This window comes from Manacus vitellinus, unplaced genomic scaffold, assembly GCF_001715985.3.
Source record: "Manacus vitellinus isolate BGI_N305 unplaced genomic scaffold, ASM171598v3 scaffold_1_pilon, whole genome shotgun sequence".
Lineage (NCBI taxonomy): Eukaryota > Metazoa > Chordata > Aves > Passeriformes > Pipridae > Manacus > Manacus vitellinus.
Genome location: NW_021939396.1, coordinates 40,371,161 through 40,384,023, shown reverse-complemented (window position 1 = coordinate 40,384,023; position 12,863 = coordinate 40,371,161). Strand labels below are relative to the sequence as shown.

At 34.3% G+C, this 12,863-nt stretch overlaps 1 protein-coding gene across 2 annotated transcripts in view; it reads left to right on the top strand.

Moving 5' to 3' along the window:
• Nucleotides 1–12,863, top strand: part of SNTG1 (syntrophin gamma 1) — a 335,023-nt gene that overhangs the window by 298,758 nt on the left and 23,402 nt on the right. For both annotated transcript variants that reach the window (XM_018080350.3, XM_018080344.3), the window contains 2 exons: nt 1,313–1,465; nt 8,091–8,183. In XM_018080350.3, coding sequence (XP_017935839.1) covers nt 1,313–1,465; nt 8,091–8,183 — 246 coding nt within the window. The remainder of the gene's footprint in view (nt 1–1,312; nt 1,466–8,090; nt 8,184–12,863) is intronic.

Sequence of the window (12,863 nt, the reverse complement as noted above, 5' to 3'; positions counted from 1 at the left end):
GCAGACTTGAACCAGAAGCATTCATGAATGCATGCTGTACTGGCTTTCTTGAAGAGGTCTGTCACACGTCTACTGAATGAATAGAAAGGGGAAAGTAGTGCATGATCTACCATTGCCTACTTGTATGCCTCAGAGTAATAGTTTCAGACAGGTTCCTGGATTTTGTATTTCCGTTCTCAGTCAGCTTTAGGCTCCTAGTTCTCTGCCCCAGGGAGAGATGACTTGAAAAATGTAAGGTGCTCTTCCAGCTTGTATCATCTGATTATGCTCCCCTTGGTCTATTCAAGTTGTGTATAAGTAGAAAGCAATACTGTCCTGTAAGTCTCCTTTACTGATCTTAACTGTGTCTTTTGCTGTGGGGTAGCATTGTAGAAGTTGCACACAGGTTACTTATAACCAAATTTCCAGATGTATTGGCAAGGACAGCTGATGAAACTGTGACTTGTGGCAACTTCTTTGGCACGGCAGGGATAAAAATTAATTAAACTTGTTTCTGCAAGTGTATTATTCACAAGGACAAATTGTGTGGCAGAATTTTAACATAAAGCATCCCATACTAAATAAATGAATAAATAAATATTTGAAAACATTTTAGTGAATGGATTTCCTGATTAATTTGCTTATTCCTTTGTTTAGTACCAATTACAAATGCTAGCAATCATTCTTAAATATTTATAACCTGATATTCGTTGTGTGGTGTTATGTTGAAGGTAAAGCCAAAAGTAACTTTCTCCTCCAGGTCCAAAGCCAGCAACCTAACCACTGGCAGCCACTGTAGTCTCTACTGGCAGTATCCATTTAAAGAAAAATTCTAAGTTGAATTTTGTAAGCTATCAGAAATATGAACTTATCTATAGGGAAAATAGGGCAGATGGACTTTTCACACTGCTTAAACTAGGTCTCTTTCTTCCTTTGACCAAAGTTCCAGAGCAGAGTGTGTGAGTCAAATAGGTCAGAGAAGCTGATATTTGTGTTCTTCATGTGAATAGAAAGTGGACACCTTTTATAGAATTTATCTAATCTAAAAGTGTATAGCTGATAACATTAAGAGAAGTGATTTGTTAAAATATTCAAAGTTATGCCAGAGATATACTGTGTGCTTCTGTACCATTCTGCATATAGGTGTCCTGTTTTAAATTCATTGAAATGTCAACATTTAGACCAAAACCCCAGTTTTCAGTTTCTCAGCTCTCAGTAGTTACTACTAGCATTAAAAATGCCATTTAAAAATGCTGGGTTTGAGGCATAGATGTTTGCAATTAAAAATATTAATTGATGTATGCCAGATTATATAACTTCAGGTTTTCATCAGGACAGTGATCTACTGGACCGGCGGAAACATTGCTTCAGTGTCCAGTCTGAATCTGGAGAAGATCTTTACTTTTCTGTGGAACTAGAGTCTGACCTAACACTATGGGAAAAAGCCTTCCAGACAGCGACTTTTTTAGAAGTTGAACGGATACAGGTGAGAACAACTGCCTGATCACCTGTCGGTACATTAACAAATTAGGTGCATATGAAATAATGATGCAATTTAAGAAATTTTCTGACCTTCTGCAGTTGGCAAATTATTATTGTTTGTGTAAGTAATTGCATAAGAAGCCTGTTGGTGTTCCCAAACAGCTTGTGATCTAACGTTCAGAAGAGATCACCTCAGATACAATCTTGGTGATACATATTTGTTAACTGAAGTTCACGGACAAATGCAGAAAAGCAGTCTATAGATGAGGGACAAAAAACAGCTGTTTAGATATCCTTACTGTCGTGCATGCTACTCTATTTGCTACTGGATTTCACAAGAGAACTTTGCAGGAATTAAGTTGTCCTTGTAATACCAGGAATGAGAGTACATTGAATGAAGTACTCACTGGATACAAGCAAGAACAAAATTGTACCTCAGATACACTATTCTTTCTTTACACATTTCTTGTTTCTTATGTATTTACTCAAATTTTGTCAGATGACAGCAGAGATGGATGACAATTACTAGTGAATTTTTATAGCAAAATAACCTAGGAGAGTGTTTAAAGATAACTTTGTTTCCCTCATATGACCAAAAAGTCATGACTTTTTTACTTTAAATAGGAGAAAAAAACACACACCACAATTATAACTTACCTAATCCTAGTTGTTATATTGATGTTCTAGTCATAAAATATACAAGTGGTTAGAACAGCTTTAGTTGATGTTACCATGAGTTATACACACCTCCAGGAGTTACATTAGCATATTAGCCTGTGCAAGTATTGACTCATGTATTTTCTGCATCATCCTGGGAATGCAAGTACTGACATGGTTTTATTCAGACAAATAGTTAGTTATATATTAGTCCTGGTCTGACCTATGAAGCACCACATGCAGACAGACCGAATTAGTATATGCTAATAATGATCCATTTTGGAAAGACTACAGTGCTGTCAGTTTTAATGTGTATTACCTTTGTTGGAGGAGCTGGAGACGATTCAACTTCCCTCTTTATTTCATACACTGTGTTACCTTTTACCGAAACTTTTCTTACCTTATATAAATAACTGCAACACAGTTTATAGAAGCATTACTGTGCCATCAATAGAAGAATATATGGCATTTTTCTTGAATAATTTTTTGCCCAGAAACCACTTCTTGTTTGTTCTATTCTAATATTGATTTATTCTATAGCATTCCTAGTTTTTCTTTTTTTCAAAATTGCTCTCATGCTTCCCCCAAATAATTTCCCTAATAATCTTAACCTCAGATTAGTCTTAACCATTGCACCTTTCTTTTCTCTCTCTTGAAGTTCAGAGTAGCAACTAAAAGCACAAAGTAATGATTTCCTGAGGCTGATAGTTTGATTGATTGATTAAAGCAAATCTGTAAAGGTGGATGATCGGATTTCTCATGATAGATTGTTATTGTGGAAATCATTGTTTCAACTTTTTTTCTATATTTTCTCTATCTCAATTAAAAAATAATATTTTTAATATAACTGAGTTTGACCTCCTCATTTTCCTTTCAACAACCATTTCTGCTTTCATCCAGCAATTTGAAGATGCAGATAAAACCTGGTGGTATAATTTGTCTCCAAGTTCTTTCACTGCACTGTGAGAAAAAAAAAAAAAAGCTGACAAGTTCAAAATTAAGGTATCACCTGTACAGTTTTACTAAAATTATGGCTTATTAAATCATATTCATATGATTAATTATATTTAATATGAATGATAATCTATCTGTGTGCAGGTTTTCCTTACAATAAAGTCTTATGATTTTCAAAATATAACTGCAATTTAAAACTACCTTTTAAAATTATTCAACTATTCCATAATCATACCAATAATAACAGCTACTCAGTGACTATAATTTGGCATTAACCTCCACAAGAGTTAATAAGGGCCCTATTCTGATCTAATTCCAAAAAACATATAATGAATTAAAGTATTTTTAAATGCCTCATTATAAATATATAATTTGAGTTTTTTTAGAAAAGAAAGGTATTACAGGAGGCATCATCAAGCTGATAATAATTTAAGAAAATGATATAATAATTTAGTGGTATTTTGATGTGTTAGTTGCTTTTTTGTTAGTTTTGTTTAGTGTAGTAAGTGATGTTAATCCATTTTCCTTATTAACTATTAAAAGAAAAAAAAATAGTTGAATTGAAGATCCTTTTTCCTTACTATCTCACAGCATCGTTGTATGAAGAATCTAAGAATGCTCTGGCTTGCACAACAATGTGCAATTATATATGACTGTCACATTCCCTTTGTGTTCCTACTACTTTAAGCTAAAATTTTCACCTCTTCCATTGTGACTTTTTTTATTGCTGTCCTTGTTTGTATTGTAGCTGTTTGTTCTCTAATATAAGGTTTATTGTGTAAGCAGTTTTGTGTTCCAGTACTTTAACATTTGCCTTCATTGAAGTTGAATCTGAGTTTGAAAGTCTGAATTAAGTCTTAGGTTTATAGTATGGTTTCCTTCAGCTTCAGAGATAGCTTAAACTAAGCTCTCAATGTATTGGTTTTTTCCATAATTTAAACTGTATGTATTGAGGAAATAAAATCTAAGGAACAGCTTTGGTTTGTCTCCTTCAGCCCCTGCCTGATCCATTGAATTATTCATAAGCCCAATTTAAGATTCTGTATTCTGTGAGAGAACAAAAAAATGAATGCTGGTATATTTTACTTCTTTTGGGAGGAGGATGCTTCAGTTCTGATAAAGTTTTCATGAGCTCTATGTGAGAAATCAGCAACCAAAGCCAAACATTCACAGTATATATAAATAAAAGTCACTTTTAAGGTTTTAAAATGCTTGTTAAGAATAAAAGAAATATTAAATTGTCCTGTATCTGGGGAACAATTTCTGCATTTTTTACTTTCTCAAAAGGTCGAATTAAACGACAATTTAAAGAAAATAAAGATGAGAAAAATCTTAACAAAGTTAATTAGTGTCTAAAAGTTCACACTCCTGCTCTGAGCTGTGACCCAGAAATATGTACAAGTGCATACAACACATGCATAAACCAAGGGACATTTTTCACCAAAGAAATTGAAATCTCACTGTCCCAAGAGCTTTTTGTTATTTTCACATTTTTGCTTCTCTGAATTATTTTGAACATCATGGAGTACATGATCCAAGGGCATAGAATGGTCTTACATATAAGTAAAGCATCAGCTGCTACTGGTGGTCTGCAGTTTCTTCCTACAAGTAACTACACTGAGCTGAACTACATGATACCTCATCAACTGCGCACTGCCTTTTGTATAAAGAACCTTCAGTCTAGGAAGTAGGTTGGTTTTTCAGTGCAGCCTTGAACCAAGACTATGTCCTGTTTCTCATAAATCTTAACTTCCCAATGAGGCTAATTAGACCAGGCACAGTGCCGTGCTTAAGCAAAGGTAGCTGTGCCAGCTCAGCACGGTGCTGCAGTACACACTGTAGGTTCACCTCTGGTGTTGAGGTGTGCAGTTAGATGAATTTAGATGCCTATATATATTTTAAATCTGATATACTGTCTCCTTGCCAAAATTTAATTTCTGGTAGAGGCTCTAAGTCTGTTCCAGATCTTGGGGGTTTACAAATTAAAATGTAGTTTGTATCTTGTTAGAAGTTTGCGATATAGTTCTACAAAACTGTAAATTTTTTACTTTGCATGCAAAACCTGAACATTCTTGCATATGTGAATTCATTAACTACAAGTAACTGAAATATATTACTTTACATATGTAGTTTATATATATATTTTACATATATACTTTATATATGTGCTGTAAACTTAACTTCAACCTGAAGTTCAAACCTAAAAGGTTTGATACTTTGGTATCCCAAGGAGGGGACTCCAAATTAACAATCTTCAAACAGTCACAGTGAGAGACAGATTCCAGGCAAATCTTCAAACTAGGCTCGAAAATCATTCTATAGATCCCTCTCCTGAAACACTTTGGTAACATATTAAAAATAGCATCCTGCAGTCCTCTGAAGAGTCATTAGGGTTCTCCTTCAAGAAGAACAAGGACTGGTTTGATGAAAACAATCAAGAGATCCAGGAATTGTTGAGGAAAAAGAGAACTGCTCGCCAAGCACACCTTGCACTGCCATCTTGTCTTGTAAGAAAAGCAGCCTTTCGTCTTGCATGCAAGAAGCTCCAACAGAAACTCGATGACATACAGAACAAGTGGTGGATCAGTCTGGCAGAAAAAATTCAATTAGGCACAGATATGGGTGATTACAGAGGATTCTATGAGGCCTTGAAAACAGCATATGGGCCTACATACCAGGTCCAAAGCCCTCTACTCAGCACAGATGACCGATAAAACCTCCATTCTGAATCGTTGGTCTGAACACTTTCAGACTCTTTTCGGTACCAGCTGTGTAGTTCAAGACTCAGCAATTAAGTACATTACACAGCAACCGGCGAAGAATGAATTGGATACTGCCCCTACTGTGGGAGAAACTCTTAAGACCATACAGCAGGTGAAAACTGGTAAGGCAGCTGGGGTTGATGGAATTCCACCTGAAGTCTGGAAACATGGAGGCCAAGCACTCCATGCTAAATTTCACGAGTTCATACTGCGTTGTTGGGAACTAGGCAAACTCCCATCAGATCTTTGTGATGCAGTCATCGTCACCTTGTATAAGAAGAAAGAAGATAAATCAGCCTGTTCAAATTACCGATGTATTACTCTGCTCTCCATTGCTGGCAAAATCCTGGCAAGAATACTTTTGAGCAGACTAATACCCACTATAGCAGAAGAACTTCTACCTGAAAGCCAATGTGGTTTCAGAACCAACAGGAGTACCACAGACATGGTATTTGTTCTCAGACAACTGCAAGAGAAGTGCAGGGAACAGAACAAAGATTTTTGTGTAACCTTTGTTGATCTCACCAAGGTTTTCAATACTGTAAGCAGAAAAGGCCTGTGGCAGATTTTGGAACGTTTAGGATGTCCCCCCAGGTTCCTTAAAATAATCATCTCACTTCATGAGGATCAGCATGGCCAAGTCAGATATGGTAATGCGCTTTCTGAGCCCTTTCTAATAACCTTCTGCTGCTTCCTTTGAGAACGCACGCAAGATCATTCTGAAGGATGAAAGACAACGCAGAAAGAATCATGTCTTGCCAATATCACCAAAGGAGTCTTTCTACTGTGCCTTTTGCAACCAGTCTTGTCTATCTCGTATTGGCCTTTTTAGCCACCAGCGTGTTTGCATTAAATATGGGTAGCGCCCTTCCCAGATCTTTGTTCACGAAGCCTAGCCATGATACTTTATATAGTATTCTTTTTTGTACTAATGAGATGGTGCCAAAGACAATATCCTCTTTTTCAGTAGCATTGATTTACAATCAAAGTTTACATATTCATAGCAGTTTTATGGTGTAGTTGATCTAAGAAAAAAAAATCCACTTTTATTTGCTAATATGAAAACTAGCTGTGAAGTTTTCAATTTTCCTTCATTGCAATGTGTATTTCAACTGTTAGAAGCTGTTAATGCACCTTTCAGCTTCTTATGTTCTGGGGAAGACCATTTAGAATCCAAGAGCCCACTCAAAGAATATATAAGTAAAGGCATTTGATTTATCCTTGATAATCAAAATGCCAAAAATAGTCATAGGTACTTTTGTAATACTAGCAGTTTAGTAACTCACATTGTTACTATATTTACAATTTATATTTTGATACTCTGACACATTATAGATCATGGAAGTCTTTGTTATCATTTCATATTTTTAGTGGCTACATCAATTTTTGAAGAATATACCTGTATTTAATTTAATCTGGAGGGTAAAATGTCTATAAAATAAGAATGGAATGGCTTCTTTAAAGAACTTGCAACAGATTTGGAAATGTTTTAATATTTTCTTACATATTTTGTGATGAAAAATACAAGTCTGTCATTTTGTACCTGAAGTCAGCCTTCAAGCACAGCTGTAGTTTTGATCCTGAATATTATTTTAATAGATGTCTCATGGCATGTGTTGAAGTGTGATGTTATGGAAATAAATAGATGCATATATATAAAAATTGTGGAATGAGAAAGTCTTTCAGGATTTCAAGGTTTATCATAGAAATATTTGAGATATATTGATCCACTAGCCGAAGAAAAAAAGGTATTTCATATGATTATATGAGTTGCTAAATTGTATAAAATACTACCTTTTCACTGAGATTTAGGACAACACAGAACCACAGGAAACAGCATACCAAAGAGATATTTTACATATGATTTATTTTTTTCTTAAAAAGCTAAAAGAAATATGTTAATGTTAAAATTTTCTGGGTATGAAAAATAAATAAGAGGGTTTGAGAATAATAAAACTTTGCTTTTAGTAATTTGCACTGATAAGTCACTGAGGCGATTCTGATTCAGTTTAATTTTTTCCCTAATAGCAGGAAATCCTCTTTTCACATTACTTAGATAACTTCATCACTCATCAAAATTCTTTGATTTGAAATACACTGACAATAAATGGATGTATTTACAGACAAATTACTCTTTTCTGATAATAAAATTGAGAAATATAAACATTAGAATAAAGACATAGAAATAATGGTTCTAGAAAGTTTTTTAAGAAATGTGTTCTGTGGTGACAACCTTCTCTGGTTTTTCTTTTACAGTGCAAGACGTATGCGTGTGTTTTGGAGAGTCATCTTATGGGACTTACCATTGACTTTAACACGGGCTTTGTTTGTTTTGATGCTGCCACAAAGGTAAAGTTCTAAGACTTGTTTCTATAACACTGTTATTATTGCTTGTTTTTTCTAACATTTTACGATAAGTAGTATCCTTAAAATGTCCTTCTCTTTGTTATAGAAATAGATCATCTCTTGTCAAATCTCTCATGCTTTAGTTTAAATTCAGGACTGATTTCTGATTATGTGAGAAGTTGTCTTCTTTATGTGCTTGTTATTGAAAAATCAATACCAATATCAATCTGAAACAACCATCAGATCTTGCTTCTTTAATTTCACATGAAAGCCCACACTGATTGAGTTTGATGTTTCTTTTGCTGATGTGTCTTTGGTTTTGAGAAGAAATAATCTTCTTGGCTTCAAGCTGATCTATGAGTTTTGAAAATAACCTTCCATTCTCTTCTGTTGTTTCATGAGTGGGAGTGTGTGCTATTATAGCAAATCCTAGTTTCTGTTTTAGATGTATTTTGTTCAGGTGTCTGTAAAAGTATAAATCAACCATAGCCTGTACGTCTCACCCATCAACTTTTCCCATCAGTCTCAAAAAAAGCTCAGTACAAGTGATGAAAGAGTTTGCTTTATTCAGTAAATAGTATGGCGTCAATTTCCAGATGACATTATTGCAAGTCCAAATCTCAGTAAAATCCTTGAGAGCCTGAGTATGTTGACAATTGTACTAATTGTTGGCAAGTACTAAAATGTAAGCAGGCTTTAGTGTTACTAGTTGACACTGCTGTTATGTGAGAATGTGAAATCTTTCTTCTAAGTTCCACTTCTCTTCAGTACCTGTTTTATTTTGAGATGCTGCAATATTGCCACCAGCAATTGCTGGAAATGCCCTTTTGACTACAGAATATGCTCTTATATTCTATCTTAAGTCAACCCTTCCCACCACATTACTCTGCTCATCCGAACCCTTTTATTCTTCCCACTCCATTCTGCTGTTTGTTTGCACAAAGAGTGGTAAATTTGGAATTCAAATACTTGTGTATGTATGTTTCTTTTTGTTATGCAAAAGACCTTGAATGATTCATCAGTGAAATGGGACTATCAGTTTAGAGGGTATTACACAAAAAATCATTGCAACAGAATTAAAATGCAGTGGCTCAGTAAAAAAAAGTGAACTTTTCCTCACCCTTCAATAATATTTTTATATATAATACCTATATAAAATATGCATATAATATAATATATATTGTGTGTTTGTGTATATATATATGTATAATATTATAGAATCATAGAATGGTTTGGGTTGGAAGGGATCTTAAAATTATCTAGTTTCAACTGCCCTGCCATAGGCAAGGGCACCTTCCACTAGACCAGGTTGCTCAAAGCCCCATCCAACCTGGCCTTGGACACTGCCAGGGATGAGACATCCACAACTTCTCTGGTCAATCTGTTCCAATGCCTCATCACCTTTACAATAAATTTCTTCTGCATATCTAACCTAAATTTCCACTCTTTCAGTTTGAACTCATCACTCCTTGTATTGTATGTATTGCATTGTATGTTAGAATAAAGTATAAATAGCACCATGAATTAAAAAAAAAGATGTTTTGTTAGGCATTAGGCAGTGTGCGGTAAGGATGGCAATTGCATTAGAAGAGAAGAGAAACAATACAGTAGAAAGAAATATAATCTTTTGCCAAGTGACTGCTAGAATTAAAATTGCCAAACAAGCCATAGGAAGAAAACTTGTCTAAAACCTGTTCTAAATGTGTCAACCACATTTTAATGAGTGCCTAAACGGGAAAAATATTACCTAGTCTCCATCATTTCATGGAAAGATGAAAGCTGCAATTCTCTTAGCCAAAAATTTATTCAGCTATCTTCATTATGATGACGACAGGTGTCAGTTGTGTCTATGCTGGAATGTTCTTCAACAATATTGCTAATCTGACATAAGCTGAGACATAAACTAGACATGTATAGTCACAAGGGCTAAAAGTATTGTTTCTTCACATAATGAAGGAGTTCATATGAAGCAGGAAATCAAAATCTATATTCCAAGAAAATTCAGAGAAAACAATGAAGAATGGAAAGCAGATTGCAGGACAAGAAAAACATGAATAAAATTTAAATTAAATTTTCTATATCTTATTAATATTTACATATACATTTATGGATTAAGACTGTACACAAATCTTAAGAAATGTCCCATGAATTAAGATACTCAGTATTAAAGACAAAGACATTATTTAAAATTTCATACTTTTCATGAAAAAGATACTTACATATAATTCTTTATAAGTTCTATGATTTTTTAAAATTTGTTTTTGAGAAATGAGTACAAACTATCATCTTTTCATTTTCAGCATTGGGGTATCCACAGCTTTTTGGAACAACCTCTTCCACTGACTCACCACTCTCATAATAAAAAATGTCTTATATCCAATCTAAACTCTACCTTCTTCTAGTTTAAAAGCATTGTCCCTTGTCCTGTCACTGTAGGCCTTGGTAAAAGCTCTTTCTCCATCTTTCATATAAACCCCCTTTGTTGAAAGGCAGCAACAAGATCTCCCTACAACCTTCTCTTCTGCATCCTGGATAGCCTCAGGTCTCCCAGCCTGTCTTCATAGGAGAGGTGCTTCAGCTCTCTGATCATCTTAGTACTCCTCCTCTTGTACATGTTCACTTCTGTTATTTTGGCACTGCTCATACCAATTTCAACCACTCTTTTTTGGGTAGAGCTTAACTCAAAGCCATATTCTATTGACTTCAGAGTTCAGTGTCAAACTGAACTGTTCATTTGATATGTTTCTCACTTCTCACAGAACAACATCGCAAATTCAAAATGTTTTAATGAATTCAGAGAAGGTCTTGAACAAGTACTTGGAGAACAGATCTAATGGATATAATTAAATGCTTTATTATTATTATTTATTTATGGCACTTACAGATTTTCCAGAACACAAAGATCTTCATAAAACAAACTAGTTTCTGAAACAAAGTAGTTTCTGGGGACACCTGAGAAGCCCTGTCTTATATTTTGTTGCAGTGGTGCCTTCAGTAAATCTTGAGGCAATTTATATTTTATCCTTAGCATTGTGCATATGGTATTTTAAGTTTTCTTTCTTAATCACTAGTGAGTTGACTGTGAACTGTCTTTAAAAGTTCATAATCACTAATAAGCTAAGTGAAGGAAGCCAAATTCTTTAACTCATGATTAACCGTTATTCAGCTATTCAAATATTCCAGTTATGTAAGCAATACAACAATATTTAAATTGTTTCTTTCTCTTATGTTTTAAGTAGACTAATAAGTTTTGTCCAACATGACTGAAAAAGTGCAGTCAAAATTTCACAAACGTTCTAAACCCCAAACTCACTTCCAATTTTCATGAACAAGTTTATAGAGGGTAATGGCTCTCATTATTCTTGTGGTTTCCAGACAAAAGCCATGCAACCCTGTGTGGCTTGTTTCCTTGCTTATTATCATTTAATCTTTATATAATACTTAACTATGTAAGTTAAAATAAGTGGTTAAAAACTGTCATCTGTGCTAAATGTATTTCAAGTTAAACACATCATAATTTGATAAAAACATTGTTTCTGTCTGTACAGATGGATGATAAATATGAGTACACAAAGTATTAAACTGAGTTATTCAGAACAAATCTGTACTGTGATGTGATTATAACAGCACCGACATAAATCATGACTGTTTCTGCTGCATATTCCCTTCTTCCTCTTATTTATTTTCTGGCTGATAGCTCTTAAAGTCAACAGTACTTCATCATTTAGAGCATTTGGTATGTTGCTCTATTGCTATTGTTGTTTATAACAAACCATTGTAATTTCCTGAAAGGAGAACAAACAGTTTTTAAAACTGCTTAGTTAAATCAGATTCTTCCAACATTTCAGTTCTTTTCCCTGAACCTTAACAAGTAGCAACAAGTATATTCATGTCCTTGTTCTTCTGTAGCACTTTCCAGAGCTAAGGTTTCTGTGCAAGATGTCGTCTCTTTTTATTACTAACAAGGTATGGTATGAAAGCAAACCATGACATAGAGGCCAAGCAGACATTGGCAAATGTCTGATTATATTTATTTGTGTGATGTAGTCCTTCATTTGCAGTAGGTATATACCTGGAGTCAAAAGGCCTCCTGCTTCCTTTGTTGGTATACGCGGAAGTTTAAATCTGATCAATAGGGAATTTCCCCACAGCATCTCTTCCACTAGGGATTTCTTCATAAAAATGTCCACCAGTTTTAATGCAATGTCATTTGCTTTATTTGTAATACAGGAAACTTCTCTTGTTTGTTTGTTTTTAAACTATGAAGATTCTAAAAATAAGCAAAACATTAGTTTGATCTAACTTGACCTTAGAAGTTATAAACCGAATTTTACCCTAGGTAATTTTTGCAGCATGGTGTATCAATCTCTACTGGAGAAAATATTTTTCCCAAGTCCTGCACAATTACAGCACAGCAATTCAGGTCCTAAATTTGTCTAACATTAGCTAGCAAATAGACATCAATGTTTTAATGAACAACTATAACTCTTGTGGATAATTTATGTTAGGTATGGACATGCACATATATTATGATAAGCATTTATAAATAAGGTTTTGCAGCCAACCTTAAGAATTAATATGGAAACTGCTGGATTATACTGATTAACAAGATATGTACAAAAATTTATCTAAATACTATTCTGAAAGTGATCCAATATGTAAAACTACTTACTTGAGTGGCAT